This window comes from Cyprinodon tularosa, unplaced genomic scaffold (assembly GCF_016077235.1).
Source record: "Cyprinodon tularosa strain WSP-4 unplaced genomic scaffold, ASM1607723v1 ctg525, whole genome shotgun sequence".
Lineage (NCBI taxonomy): Eukaryota > Metazoa > Chordata > Actinopteri > Cyprinodontiformes > Cyprinodontidae > Cyprinodon > Cyprinodon tularosa.
Window position 1 is genome coordinate 102753 of NW_024039258.1, and position 15466 is coordinate 118218.

The 15466-nt window shown below is 44.1% G+C and overlaps 1 protein-coding gene across 1 annotated transcript in view; it reads right to left on the bottom strand.

Moving 5' to 3' along the window:
* The window catches only part of LOC119795836 (titin-like), a 166156-nt gene that overhangs the window by 50434 nt on the left and 100256 nt on the right, over window positions 1-15466 (bottom strand). The window contains 26 exon segments of the mRNA XM_038304063.1: window positions 65-367; window positions 474-773; window positions 877-1152; window positions 1364-1604; window positions 1798-1961; window positions 2114-2419; window positions 2547-2831; window positions 2935-3255; window positions 3342-6311; window positions 6401-6694; window positions 6799-7098; window positions 7184-7465; window positions 7627-7935; window positions 8126-8428; window positions 8551-8662; window positions 8740-8927; window positions 9017-9298; window positions 9381-9683; window positions 9797-10099; window positions 10182-10463; window positions 10541-10691; window positions 12055-12203; window positions 12282-12596; window positions 12885-13184; window positions 14521-14817; window positions 15001-15152. Of these exon segments, the coding sequence (XP_038159991.1) occupies window positions 65-367; window positions 474-773; window positions 877-1152; window positions 1364-1604; window positions 1798-1961; window positions 2114-2419; window positions 2547-2831; window positions 2935-3255; window positions 3342-6311; window positions 6401-6694; window positions 6799-7098; window positions 7184-7465; window positions 7627-7935; window positions 8126-8428; window positions 8551-8662; window positions 8740-8927; window positions 9017-9298; window positions 9381-9683; window positions 9797-10099; window positions 10182-10463; window positions 10541-10691; window positions 12055-12203; window positions 12282-12596; window positions 12885-13184; window positions 14521-14817; window positions 15001-15152 (9488 nt within the window).

Sequence of the window (15466 nt, forward strand, 5' to 3'; positions counted from 1 at the left end):
GACGATTAAAGTTATCTAGCTAACAAAAAATCCCTTTGTGTACAAGGATTGTCTATCAACTCACCAACGGGTGTTCTTGCAGTGACAAAGTCTGTCTTCTTGCTCGGTTTGCCCTGACCAGCACGGTTAATGGCTGAAACTCTGAAGGTATACTCCAGGCCTTCAATGAGACCCGCACAGGGGTATTCAGTGGTCCGGACCACCGTGTCATTTGCCTTCACCCAAAGAAGGCTGTTCCTCTCTTTACGTTCGATGTAGTACCCTGTGATGGGACTGCCCCCATCTGTCTCTGGTTTATCCCACGCAACAAACATACAGTCTTTGTTGGTCTTGTTAACACGACAGTTTAGTGGCTCGCTTGGTACATCTAGTAAAACCAAAAGAAATGTGTCAGTCCTTAGATGCATGTCTCAGTAATTTACTACTAAGTTCAATGAAACTTCAGCCTTGGAGCATGTTTCACTGACACTCACCAAAGGGGAACTTTGCAACCATCCTTTCTGACTGAAGAGGGTCTGACACACCGAACCGGTTTTCAGCACGGATGCGGAAAACAAATTCCTTTCCAGGAATAAGTTTCCCAAGTCTGCAACTAGTCTTAGCGCATGAGGAGAGCGCTGTCACCCAGTCGCCTCTGGTCACGTCACACTTCTCAATAACATAGTTTGTAATATTGCTGCCACCATCCTCGAGAGGTTTGTTCCAGGACAGGGAACAAGCATCAGAGTCAATGTCACTGATTTCCACAGGGCCTTCAGGAGGACCAGGGATGTCTGCAATGTAAAAGTTTACCAAGTAATTTTTACTCTCTTTTGCTCAGACAAAAGAAGTATCACCTTTTTATTTCAGATAGTTAAAAAAAAAAGTGTTACGCACCTCGAATTACAATCTTTATTCCTTGGGAAACTTGTCCAGTACTGTTTTCCGCAATAAGACTGTATTCTCCACTGTCATTCCTTGTAACATCTTTGATGATAAGGACGCATAGGTTGCCAGATTGGTGCACAGCTAAACGGCTGGATGGGACCACTGCTTTCTCACCACGTGTCCACTTGCATGTGGGAACAGGTTTTCCTGAAACTAGCGCCTCCACTCTGAGCTTGGCTCCAGCTCTAGCACTAGCGGTTTCTGGCATAACAATCTTTGGCTCCACTGTGGTTTGAAAAAAAAACAACAAAAAAACTGGTTGTTGATGATTTTGGTACATAGTTCATGTTAGTAAACAGATTTACAGATTTCAAACATTAACCCACAAAATCCTTTGCTGTTTAATATCTTATCTCAGTATAACCAGGTTGTAACACGCAGTGTTAAACAATAATAATACAAACAGTTTTTCTTCTTTTCATGCATTAAAACATACCCATCTGTTCCTTGATTTCAGTTGGCTCTCTTGTTTCAGTGAATGAACTCATGCCCATGATGTTCTTGGCAGCCACTCTGAACTTGTACCTCTTGCCCTCCTTCAGACCACTGATGCTGACTGTTAAACCTTTAACTGTGGTGTAAGCGTTCCAGACTTCTTTTTCACCTTCATCTTCCTCTTCTTCCTCCACAACTGGGGGTGGCGGAGGCAGTGGAAGAGCTTCCTCACCTTCGGCTAACTGTAGTAAAGTAATACAGATGTTATCTAAGCAGAAATGATTTTTAAATGTCTCAAAAGAAATCAAAACTCCAGCAACATCAATGAATGTTTATATGTGTAAAATATCAGCATAATTGGGTACGTTGGTCATGATTGCAATGTAATTGTTGTTTCGGTCCACTATAACTGAATGACGTGGTAGGAGGACGAACCTTAACAGGGGCTGGTGGCTCTGGTGGAGGTTTCACTTCAATATATTCAATAACATAACCATCAATTTTGGCTCCTCCATCTCTTTCAGGCTTCGTCCAGCCAATCATCGCACTGTTCTTGGTTATTTCTAACACTTCAATCTTCTGACAAGGGTCTGGCTTGCCTGAAAAATAATTCAATATTTGAATATGTTGTCATTTCGGCTAAAAACACCCAAAGCAGAACTAAAAAAAAAGAACTAAAAACAGCTCAACTTTGATTCTGGGATAAAACATCATCTGTATTTTGTTGTTCTGAGTAATTAGTGACACTTACTGACAGGATCAGATGCCAGGTAGGAAGTAGGCGTGACTTTAGGAACACCAGAGCCGTACTCATTGACAGCAGTGACTCTGAAGTAATATTCAGTGCCAGGTGTCAGACCGCTGACTTTGACAGGAATCTTATCCGGCTGAAGTTCAGTCTTAACAGTTGCCCATGTCTTGCGGTCGATCTCTCGCTTTTCAACGATGTAGTGTATCACCTCACTGCCGCCGTTGTTTTCTGGAGGATTCCAGGTTAACATGACTGAAGTCTGCTTAATGTCTGTAGCTTCAAGATTCATTACAGGTCCAGGGGTATCTGTAGGGGAAAATGGCATTACTATTTATTTATTCTTAAACTTGGGCTAATTTTTTTATGGAACTATAAAATATTGAGGTTTTTGTCAGTAAAAAAATCTTAACTGAATTTGAAAGTATGGGCTTACCTAGAACCCTGACGTTGACAAACACAGCCTTTTCTCCTGCAGGGCTCTGTAGAGTCAGGCAGTATTTTCCAGAGTCATCACGGGTGCTATCAGGAATGACCAGGAAGGTCATTGTGTCTATGATGTCCACTTTGCCCTTCCTAACCACATTATCGATACCCATTCTCCTCCAAGTGACTGTAGGATGTGGTCTGCCTCTAATAGTGGCACAAAGTCTAATGGGACAACCAGCGCGAACTGTCAGGCCCTGCTTCAGGTTGGCATCCAAGTCGATCTCTGGTGCCTCTGTTGGGTAAAGAAAATATTTATGTTGGCAATGAATCAAGAAAAACATATTTATTGATTTCCTTGTGTAAACTTGTTATATACAGTGAACATATTTAATCACCTAGAATCTCCCTTGGAATCACGGCGCCCTCTAGGTCACAGGGCAGGCTCATGCCCACCTGGTTTTGGGCTGACACTCTGAATTCATACACTAGATTATGATCAAGGCTTGTGACTGTAAACTCGCACACAATAAGTTGTGCCGCTACATTGCATCTCCTCCAGCCATCATCTCCTTTCTTTGCACTGCCCTGTGCTCTCATCTCCACAACATATCCAATGAGAGGAGCTCCCCCGTCAGACACAGGCTTGGTCCAACCCAGGGTAACTGTTGATTTTGTACTGTCCACAACCTTTAGGTTGGTAGGTGGTGCAGGAGGCTCTGTCAATAGATTACAAAATGTGAGGTGCCGGACTTAATTATGGTTAACGCATTAACTAGAAAACAAGCTGTTATAATAAACTCACCCACTGCATCCTTTGCAGTGATTGCACGAGAAGCCTTGCTCGGAGCACCAACGCCGATTTCATTGACAGCCTTAACTCTGTACTGGTAATCATGGAGAGGCAACAGTCCAGTGACTGTGAAACGAGTTGCAGGGATTGGATCTTTGTTGACAGGCGACCACCTAACAGCATGCTCTTCTCTCTTTTCCAAAAGATAACCCAAGATTGGTTTCCCACCATCCTTCTCAGGCTCTGACCATTGTACTGTCATCTCCTCTTTGCTGATCTTTGTTACTTCTGGTGATTCGGGGGCATCAGGGACATTGAACTGGGTGCCGGCAACTATAGACTCAGTTTGAACTGCTGGTCCAGGACCCATTTTATTCTCTGCACGAACCCTGAAGATGTACTCATTACCCTCAATTAGTCGGGTTACTTTCGCCTTATTGGTGATAACGGCATTAGAATGAACAGACCAGACCCCTCTCTTGGTCTCACATTTTTCAATAATGTAGTTGTATATATCACAACCACCATCATCTTCAGGAACATCCCAGTGTAGACTGCACCTGTCTGTTGTTATATCGGACGGTTTGAGGTTCCTTACGGGACCAGGCCTGTCCAGCACATTCACAGTGCCTGTAGCGGAGCTGGTTCCTGCACTATTGGAGGCAGTGATGATGTATTTGCCACTGTCTGTTCGTCTAGCACCTGTAATCAGCAATTTAGAAAAGTCTACACCAGTTTCGAGTTGAAGTCTTGGGCCTTTCTTGATTTCGTCTGTGCTTTCATCCTTCGTCCATTTGACATCCGGCTGAGGCTTGCCCTTCACTGCTGCTTCTATTGCAATTGAATCTCCTGCCCTCACAACAAGGGTTGCCTCGAGTTTAACCTTTACTTCCGGCTCTACCAGCTGTTCCTTAACAAGTACTTCTCCTGTGGTCACCCAATTACTTTCACCTCCCTCATTCTTAGTCTGGACTCTGAACTGGTAGATTTGATTTTCGATACACCTATCGGCCATAAAGTAGGTCTCCTTGATTGCACCCTTATGAATTCTCTCCCACTCTTCAGCTTCCTTTGGTTTCTTTTCAATATGATAACCTATATTTCGACTACCACCATCATAATCAGGTTTCTTCCATTTTAAGAAGCAGAAAGTCTTTCCAATCTCAGATATATGGAAATCAATGGGTTCCCCGGGTTTTTCAATAGGATCGACGGCCAAAACTGGTGACTTTGTCTCTATGGATGGCCCAACTCCTATCTTATTTTCAGCACTCACACGGAAGAAGTATTCGCACCCCTCAGTAAGAGGAGCTTTTATCAAACGCTTGGTCCAGTCATTGGAGACTACTGTCCACCCTCTTTGGCTTGGCTGACGGCATTCAACGGTATACTGAGTAATCTCAGTGCCTCCGTTGTCCTCAGGGTTTTCCCAGGAGACCATGCAAGATTTCTTTGTCACATATGCCACTTTTAAGTTTTGGCAAGGTCCTGGTGTGTCTAAGACATTGACCAAAATAGTAGCCTGAGCCTGTCCACTGCTGTTCTTGGCAACAATGGAATACTTTCCATAATCTGACCTGACTGAATCATTAATAATCAGCTCACAGACGGGGTGGATGCTATTGATTTCAGTGCGCTTATCTCGCGACACAGCTCTGGCATCCTTTGTCCACGTGATCTCGGGATCTGGTCTGCCTTTTACTCTAGTAATCAAACTGATTGTCTGGCCTGCTCTGACTGTCACAGAGTCACGGCAAGAGACATCAACCACAACTTCAGGAGGCACCAGGATGTCTTTTGCCAAAACGGCCTCAGGCAGTTCCCTGGGTTCACTGTCTCCCACTATGTTTGTAGCTCTGACACGTAGTCTGTACTCCATTCCTTCAACGAGACCAGGGACTCTGTAGGCACAGATCTTGATTAGGTCTTTGTTGATTCGATCCCACTGGGCAGATCCTGACTTCTGAGCCTCAACAACATAGCCTAGGATTGGGCTGCCTCCGTCTCTCGTGGGTTTGGTCCAGCAGATGTCTGCATAGGATTTACTCCAGTCTTTAAGTTTGGGGTTGCCGGGAGGACCGGGTTTGGTGATGGCACGTGTAGCTTTGACCGGGTCAGATGTAAGTGAAGGCTCACTGATACCAGCAACATTCTCAGCAAACACTCGGAATTCATAGCTGTTGCCTTCAAACAGACCAGAGACTCTGTATCGTAGGTCCAGCACAGGAGTTTTGTTGACACGAATCCATTTTCCTGTCATCTCTCTGCGTTCAATCACATACCCACTGATAGGGCTTCCTCCATCATAGTCAGGAAGGGCCCATTCCACTGTAACTGCATTTTCTGTGATATCAGAGCACTCGGGGAACCCTGGAGGACCAGGAGGGTTAAACAAGTGCTTTGCAATCGTTGGGGGACTTTCAAGCCCAGCTCCAATGCCAATCTTGTTTTCTGCTCGGACCCTGACGATGTACTCGCGGCCTTTCTCCAACCGTGTCACCTTGGCCTTTGTGCTGATGCCACTTGAGCTAACAACGGACCAGGGTTCCCATGGCTTCTTGACATCTTTCTTTTCAACCACATAATTGGTGATGGGTGTACCACCGTCGTCTTTAGGTGCCCGCCATTGTATCATCATGTGATCGGGGGTAACCTCCAAAATATTGATGGGTCCAACTGGTGGTCCTGGTAGATCCAACACAGTGACGTGTAGAGCAACGGTTTTACTGCCCGCAGAATTTGACACAGTGAGCATGTACTCTCCGGTGTCTCCTCTCTGGCTCTCTACGATACTGAGGGTGGTTGAAGTTTCAGCAGATTCAATTTTGAATCGACCTTCAGATGTCAACTCCTTGCCGTCACTGATCCACTTGGCTGTGGGAAGAGGGATTCCTGTCATCTTAGCTGGTAGAACAATGGTAGTGCCAGCTTTGACCACAAGACCCTCAATAAGTTTCACATCAACTTCTATAGTAGGTGGCACTACAAAAAGAAGAAAACAGCAATCATGAATGTTCAAGATCCAAACAAGCACATGAAACAGAGTAGTTATGAGAACTGGTATGCCTTACATGTCTTCTCCTGGCAAGTAATGGGGACACTGGTCTCAGGGCGGCTGATACCAATGGCATTCTGAGCCTTAACTCTAAAGCGGTAAGTCTTGCCTTCTTCCAGACCTGTCACATGACTGTGGTTGTTGGTCATGGTCTTAAAGGTAACCCAATCAGTTTGGCCCTCTTCTTGGTGTTCAACAATAAAACCGGTAATTTCACTGCCTCCATTGCGATCAGGCCACTCCCAGGCCAACCACACCTCTGTCTTGTCTGCATCGGTATGGTGGAGATTTTTGGGTGGGCCGGGAGGATCTTAAAGGTGTCAAAAGAGGGACAATAAGTATCATCTATATATTTAGATTAAATATATCCTACTGATCATATTATTAGACCGCAATAACATAAGGTTTACTTACATAGAGGATCTGTAGCCTTAATGGGTACCTTGGTCACAACAAAGTCACTCCTGCCAAACTGGTTCTCAGCAGCCACCCTGAATAGATACTGAATTCCCTCCATAAGGTACATGGCCATAAGACTAAGCTTCTTATTGGCTGGAGCAACCGGTACCCACTGGTCTGCAGCCACATCCTTCTTTTGCACAACATAATGAGAGATGACTGCACCACCATTGTCCTCTGGAGCCTTCCATGTTAGGTAGGCTGACTCGCTAGTCACCTCGGACACCACAAGATCTCTTGGAGGAGAAGGCTTATCTGAAGGAACCAACGTGTTAAGTAAGATAAACAATTATAATTTAAAAAAGTTCAACTTGTTCGTTTTGGTATCCATTTTACTCACTCAGCACAAGCACGGCAACGGTTGCTGATTTCTTTCCAGCAGCATTCTCAACCGTAATAGTATAGTTGCCTGAATCTGCACGGACACACTTGGGGATGAAGACTTTGCTGCCGCTGGCAGTAACAGCCACGGTGATGTGAGAAGGAACATCTCCATCATTTTTCTTCCAGGTAATTGTCGGCATTGGAACCCCCTTAACTTTGGCACTAAGAGTGATGTCGGTACCCAGCATTGCTAAGTGGTCACGTGCCATGTTGGCATCCAAGAGTAATTCTGGTTCCTCTGTGAAAACAGACGCGTAAAAAGATTAATCGCTTGTTTAGAAGAAAAATGTTAAAAGAGAATCAACAAATAACCATGCCTATATTGGGAATCCATTTTGGATTTTTAATTGAAAACATAATACAGGGTTTTATTTTTTTGTTCTTCAGTTATTCCCTTACCAAGCCTGTCATGGACTTTGATGGTCTGTTTAACGTAGGCAGGGTCAGATTTGCCGGCTGCATTGACAGTAAAGATCCTGAAGGTATACTCCTGTCCATCAGTCAGGCCTGTCACCACGTAGTGAAGGTCAGGACACTCCTCTGGAGTTTTGTTGGCCTGAGTCCACTCTACGGAACCAGGCTTCTGATATTCAACGAGGTAGCCAAAGATTCGTCCTTTTCCATCGTGGCGAGGCATCTGCCACTTCAGACTCACTGAATCTTTGGTCTTATCGTAAGCTTCTGGTGTTACCGGAGGACTGGGGCACACTGTGATGAGACAGTATTCAGTTTTAGCAGCAATAAGCCAGACACAGAAGACATTATCAGAAATATAAAAAGTTGGATTATTTAAACTTTAAAACCTAAATAGCAAAGAGAATTAATGAAAGAGCTCATTCTATTTCTGAATAACTGATGATATTTAAAATAGATATAAGGAAAGAAATGTTGCACTGACCAATGGGATCCTTGGCAAGGATCGGTTTGGATGGGGGACTGGGATCTCCAGTGCCCAACTCGTTCTCAGCCATCACCCTGAATTCATACTCGCAGCCCTCTATCAAGTCCTGGACTCGGTACTGGGTCGCTGGATATAGAGGGTCTCTGGTGACTCTGGACCACCTCTTCGCTCCAGGCTCCTTCTTCTCCAGGATGTAGTTGGTAATAGGTTTGCCTCCATCACGGGGACGGTTCCACAACACCAGGGCATTGGTAGCATAAACCTCTCTGACTGTTGGCATCTCTGGAGCTTCAGGGACTCCTTTAATTTGGAAATATCAGGACATGGATTAAGATAATTTGACAGTCGTTTTTAATCAAAGCATGCAAGTCAAGCTTAGAAAAGTTTGAAATGATCTATTGCATGTAACCGGAAGAACTTACTGAACAGATCTTTAGCCTTCATCTCCTCGGACTCCAGAGGGTCGCTGATACCATACATGTTCTCTGCAGATATCCTCATGATATACTCTCTGCCTTCAGTTAGCTTCGGGATCTGGAAAGAAGAGAACATATGAATCATTTCTAATCTCCAGAGATCTCCTCTTGCTGGAAAACGTGAACCAGATCTACCTTGCATGTGGTCTTTGTTGTTGCAGATGTTACTGTGGTCCAGATTTCTCTGTTGACATCTCGCTTCTCAATTATGTAGTTGGACACCTCAACACCTCCACTATCCAATGGAGGTTTCCAGGAGATCACCATAAATTCTCTGTGGACCTCGTCAAACACCACAGGACCAACAGGAGGAGTTGGACGATCTGAAGGAATAAATAAAATGACAGTCGGTCGCTATGCTGATTGTTTTTGATCGTATATCTTACGTTTTTTCCTCCACTTTTCACCATACCTACAACTGTGACGTTACAAACGCCCTTTCTGGACCCCGTGCTGTTTTCCACAACCACCACATATCTGCCACTGTGCTCACGCTTCGCCTTTACCAGGCCCAGAGACATCATGGTGGGTGTGCTCTTTAAAATGATGTGTTTATCAGCTTTTAGTTCTTCGTCATCTCGGTACCAGACGATAGATGGAGCTGGTTTGCCCGTGTAGCGTCCCTGAAGCAGACAGCTTTCTCCCACACGTATGATGATCTTATCACGGAAGTCCAGCTCGATGGTTGGGGGCTCTGTAAGGAGAGACATTTTTCTTTATGTTCTCCATGGACTTCATTCATTTGCAGCTGAATTAAAACTTGGAAAGTGACTCACCCAGTTCGTCCTTGCAAGTGATCGGTTTGGTGCAGAACGATGGTTTGCTCTGTCCGACTTCATTCACTGCGATCACCCTGAACTCGTAGGTGTCTCCTTCTCTCAGGCCATCATAGGTAAACTTTCTGTCCATCAACTTCTCTTTGGTAAGCCTGGTAAACTTGTCCTTTCCAATCATACGTGCTTCCAGAATGTACATGGTGATTTCAGACCCTCCATCAAACTTGGGGGCTTTCCAGGTGATGCCAATCAAATGTTTGGTAACCTTGGTGACCTCCAGATCTTCAGGACGGTCTGGTACACCTAAAAAAAAGTAAAAAAAAAGTCTCTTATGGAAAGTTTTGGTATTTACAGTAACTTTATTCACATCTACATATTTCTTTATTGTATGAAATCTTGAAAGAGACTGTACTCACTGATTGGCTCCTTGATTATAACTTCCGCTGCTGTCTCCACAAACGGTCCAATACCGATGGCATTCTCAGCAGCCACTCTGAAGAAGTAGGCCTTTCCAAGGGTCAGGCCGCGAGCGATCGCATTCTGTCTGCTGGCGCTGTAGGACACAGCTGTCCAGGCTTTGCGCTCAGCTTCTCGCTTTTCGATTATGTAGTTGCTGATGGGAGAGCCTCCGTCGTTCTCGGGGAAGAACCAGCTGAGCTTGCAGGAGTCTATGCTCAGGTTTTCAGCCACAAATGGAATGCCGACAGGTCCAGGAACATCTAATCAGACGGAAGGGATTTTAAAAAGATAGTGTAACGGGCCGTTTAGATAAACTACTCCGATCATTTAACTATCACTCACCCAGGACTTCCACCGTGACGTTCTTTGTCTTCTCCCCACTGGCGTTCTTGGCAGTCACAGTATAAACGCCGAGATGTTTTCTGGCACAGGGTTTGATGACCAGTGAGGAGCTGATGGCAGTGCTCTCTACTTTAGCCTCTGGGGGCAGTCCTGCACCGTCTCTGGTCCAGGTAACGTCGGGCGTCGGCTGGCCCGACACGTAGGCAATGAGACGGATCACGCCGCCGGCGTGGACCACCATCTTCTCCTTCATTGATGCATCCAGGTCCACCTCAGGAGCAACTGGAAAGAAGAACCTTTGTATTACTGTCGTTTCCAAACAGTTAAAAAAAAGTTAAGGTGAATAACATTTAACTTACTGCTTCTGTCGTTGACCTCCAGCACCTCTGGGACTTCACCTGGCTCGCCGTTACCCGCTGCATTAAAGGCAATCACCCTGAATCTGTACTGACCTCCTGTCTTTAGACCACTGAACACAAACCGTGTGCCTCGGATTTCAGTTTCCTTCGCCTTGGAAAAAAAAAATACAATTTTCACTATAATTTAATGGAGTAATTATTATTTTTTACAACTTTTTACTTCTAATCATTAAATTTTTCTGCAATTATCTCTACTTTCTGTTGTTTCATTTAAGCTAATTTTTGTTATGGCCTGTAAATATATATATAAAAAAATAAAAACCAACAAAATAATTAGCTTCATCCAGACAATTAATTTCTTCATGGTTGGACCTGGTGCTGCCCCCACTTGTTGTTCACCACATACCAAAATAAATAGTTTTTCAAAATGATGGAAGTTAAATTATTCACAGTTACAATTACTTATAAAACTAAGAAAATGTAAGGAAGCTATCCAGAATTTCAAAAAAATGTTCCATTAATTGGGTAGTGCAGTAAAGTCATATCCACCTGATGACCACAGATCTCAGCACACATCTTAGACTGTCTCTCTGACATCAAAATGGATGAAAGCCCATCACCTCCAACTGAATCTCTCAAAAACTGAACAGCCAAACCAACCATACACCACAATTTTCACATCCCGACTGGATCTCTGTCTCCGACTCCATCAAAGGCAGGAAGAAACTTGGGTGTCATGATTGATGACCAGCTGACGTTTAAAGATCATGTTACCTCTGTCTCTCGATCTTGTCGCTTAACTCTACTAAACATAAGAAAGATCCGGCCATACCCAACCCAACATGCAACGCAACTCCTGGTGCATTCTACAGTTATCTCTCGCCTTGAATATTATAAAGCACTCAACAGGTCTCCCAGCCTGTATGTTAAACCGCTAGCAACGATCCAGAACCCGGTGGCCCGTCCGGTCTTCAATCTGCCCAAAAAGTCTCACGTTAACCCTCTGTTGAAATTCACCGGTTACCCCTGGCTGCCCACATAAAATTGCTAGCCTAGGGAGTGCTTAAGGGTGTAGCTCCCGTCTACTTGGACCCTCTTGCAAAGGCAAATGTCACAACTCAGTCACTCCGGTCACCAATGGATTGTCATCTAGCAGTACCTATGCCATGCCTAAAATAATCCAGACAGTTTTTATGGGTTGTTCCAAGTCGTTGGACTTATTCATGATAACGGTAAAATAGTGTCTACTTTGTAAGTGCTTTGGATAAAAGCATCTGCTAAATGCATAAACATAAAGCCTCTGTCCTAAACGTTTTTCCTGCATTACTTTTACCCATACTTTAAGTAGTTTTAAAAATGGTACTTTTACACTTTGACTTGGGTAAAAAGCTTCAGTTGATCCTACAAAAGTGTTTTTAAACAGTAGGATTTACACTTCTACTGGAGTGATAAACATTAATACTTCAGACACATCTGCTAACACAGCAATTAGGCTCAGATAAGTGTTGTCCCACCTTCACCCAGGCCTCAGTGCCCTCCTCCTTGTATTCCACCCAGTAGCCGATGATCTTGGACCCTCCATCTTTCAGGGGCGGAATCCACTCCAGGTCAACCGTGGACCGTGTCCAGTCAGAGACCCTCGGGGTTGGAGGCGATGGGGGAGCTTGACAGGGCAACAGACGAGAGGTTAGTATCCGGCCCTGTGTGCTTCAAGTGTCTCATGAATATTAACGACACTTACTAATGGCGTCCCGAGCGAAGACCGGGTCTGTTGGAGGACTGGCGAGTCCTGGGCCTGCGGCGTTGATGGCAGAAACCCTGAATAAATACTCAGACCCCTCAATGAGTCCGGTCACTACAAAGGACTCGCCCAGGCCCATGGGACGGATGGGGTCCCTAGTGACACGAGCCCAGCGTTTTCCTGTGGTCTCCTTGCGCTCCAACCAGTAGCCAGTGATGGGAGTGCCGCCGTCATCCTCAGGCTCCTCCCAGTTGACCGTCATGGAATCCATGCTGACGTTGGTTACTGTTGGCTTCTCAACTTGCCCGGGAACAGCTGGAAAACAGCAGAAAAGGGGAAGCAAAATTATTATTAGTTTAAGTAACAGACAGCGGCAAAGACCGTATCTGTTCTTCCTCCAAAGGTCAAAAAATGCTTTTTGAATGAAGATAAGTCATCTTATTTCTTGTTAAATAATACTTAGGCTTTTTGTTTTTTAACTATGAAGTAGAAAAAGAAGTACCCAGTGAACAGATATATACCGGCATCCTCTGTCTGGTGAGCTAAAGCTAAATGTCTACCTATTTTTTTACGTTAAAATCTTTACCAGAAGTTGCAACTTACTGTAACGGTTCCGGGCGACCTCAGGCTCACTGTCCAGAGGCTCACCGACCCCATACTTGTTCTGCGCCATGATGCGGAACACGTATTCATGTCCCTCCATGAGATTCTCCACGGTCCAGATGCGGTCTTTGGGCTCGTTGGTGACCGGCACCCAGGTTTTTCTGTTGGCCACGCGTCTCCAGATCACATAGTTGGTGATTTTAGAGCCGCCGTCATCCTTTGGTGGAAGCCAAGACAGTGTGATCTTTTCAGCGCCGACTTCTTCAAACTTAATAGGAGCAGATGGGGGGCCAGGACGACCTGCAAAAAAACGGCAATTAACAATTTAAGTGGCTTTTTATGGCTACAGAAATCTGTCATCGAAAGCTTATTTAATTTCTAGATTTTTGTTTGGTATGAGTTATTTTAGCAATAACTCACTAAAGCTGGATAATGTAGACGTTAAATAATTATTCCTCCATTATAAAACGAAACAGAGGGGCCTCCAACACTGTTAGACAATCCTGTATCTCATTCTGTCCGTCACCCAATGAAGGATAGTGTTTTCCTGTCTCATGGTTATTTAATACACATACGTTATAAAGTGTACATTACGTAAAGAGTTCCCTCACTGGTTCGTTTCCTGAGAACAGATCACTCGTGACAAACTCTTTAAATAACACTCCATAATGTGTATGTCTTAAATAACTGCAACACATGAGGACAGATTTTGACAGAAATTGTTACTCAGACCAGAGAAGTTGCTTAGGGTTGGAAGAAGCTGGTGCTGAACTGGAGAGCTCCTTCAGTGACAGACTGCTGCATCCTAAATGCACCAGGGAGCGTTATCACAGATCCTTCCTCTCAGCAGCTGTTAGACTCTAGAACCACCACTGTTCCCAACAACCTGAATAAGTTGTTCCATTCATGCTGATTTTGCACAGTTTTTGTCCTAGTCATTTAAATAACATGCTGCTGTCATTTTGCACATCTCTGGTGTTGCTGCCATTTTCACATATCAACTGCTTTAAAAATGTCCACGGCTGTATATTTGGTTATTTACTCTCCAGGTGCACAGCATTTATATTGTAAAAACACTTTACAGTAAGGTACTTTATTTATTTTTTTAACTCTGCCACTTATTCCGATATTTTTTATACACTTTTAAGGAGTACATTGGTGTGACTACTCTTGCTGTTATGCTTTTTACTGCTGTAAAACCACAATTTTAGGTGAGGAGACAACCAGTTCAGATAATTGTTGAATATTTTTTATTGGGACAAAATCCTATCATTTACTTTTAATGAACTTTTCTAACTGAATGGAAATCATTAGAAGTTTCATTTCTAGCTTTAAAAAGGCTTTATGATGCCTTCTGCCGGTTCTGTTTATCTATTTTTGTAGTCATCAAAGTATCACTAGTTTCTTAATAAAAGTAATACGTTTATATTCTGTTACCTAAAAATGATTGTTTTATACTTTAGTTACTTTAGTTATTTAGCATTTACCAAGTTTTTTCATAAATTTTACTTTTTATTGTGGATTAAATTCAGGAAGGCAAATATTCCAAAATGAGTTTGAGCTTCTTTAGGTTTGTTTTAGATAACCGTTAATATTTTTTGCTCTCGGTTAACTAATTGATTGTTTCGAGGCGTACCGAGCACATTGAGCCTCATTTCCTTGGAGGCCTTGCCAAGGCTGTTGGAGGCCACCACAGTGTACAGGCCCGTGTCGTGACGTTTGCCCTGCTGGATGAGGAGCGTGCAGCTGTCGTCGGTCACCATCTTGTTGATGTGCTCATCGTACTGGACCTCTGCCTTGTCGTCAGACTTGTGGGGAGGCGCCTTGTACCAAGTGAGTGTGGGGAAGGGGCAGCCACGAAGCTTGGCCACAATGCTGATGTCGGCGCCCTGCTCCACCTCCATGAACTCCTCCAGCTCAATGGATGGAGCACCTGGAGCGAAATGGGAAGACTGTCACTCATTTACCTTCGCAGCATCGACTCAAACCCCAATAAAAAAAAAAAATGTGATAAATACAAAACCACAATTTGAATGGATAAACCTTCATATTTAAAATTGGTTATCTATTATAGAAACCAAAAATGGAAACCCCTGCATCAAAGCTGCGGGCTTACATGTCTGGTCCTGGATGATGACGGGTCCGGCGGTGGATGACGGTCTGCTGGGTCCGGCTTCATTGTAAGCCGTCACTCTGAACTCGTATTCGTCTCCTTCTGTCAGGTCCTCCACCTTAAAGCTGGTGGTGTCCACGTCTCTCCTGTTGCACCTGAGATTCAACAGTGACCCTTTAGCAGCCGCTAACAAAAGCATCACGCTAACGCACAGAGATCCAACCTTACAGAAGAGCTCATCCCACATCAATTCAAGTTACTTTCTGAAGACAAGTTTCATTTTAAAAAAACACTTTTTATTGTATTTTAAAGAGGGCTGAAACAATTAATGAGAATAATCAATTATTGAAATAAACGTCAATGTGACGGGGTTCTTTGTTCACCAAGAATTCATGCCTCAGTCAGGTTACCGGTGTTGGTGGTTTACTGTGCTCAAAAACTCAAAGCAGGGTGCAAAAGAAATTATACA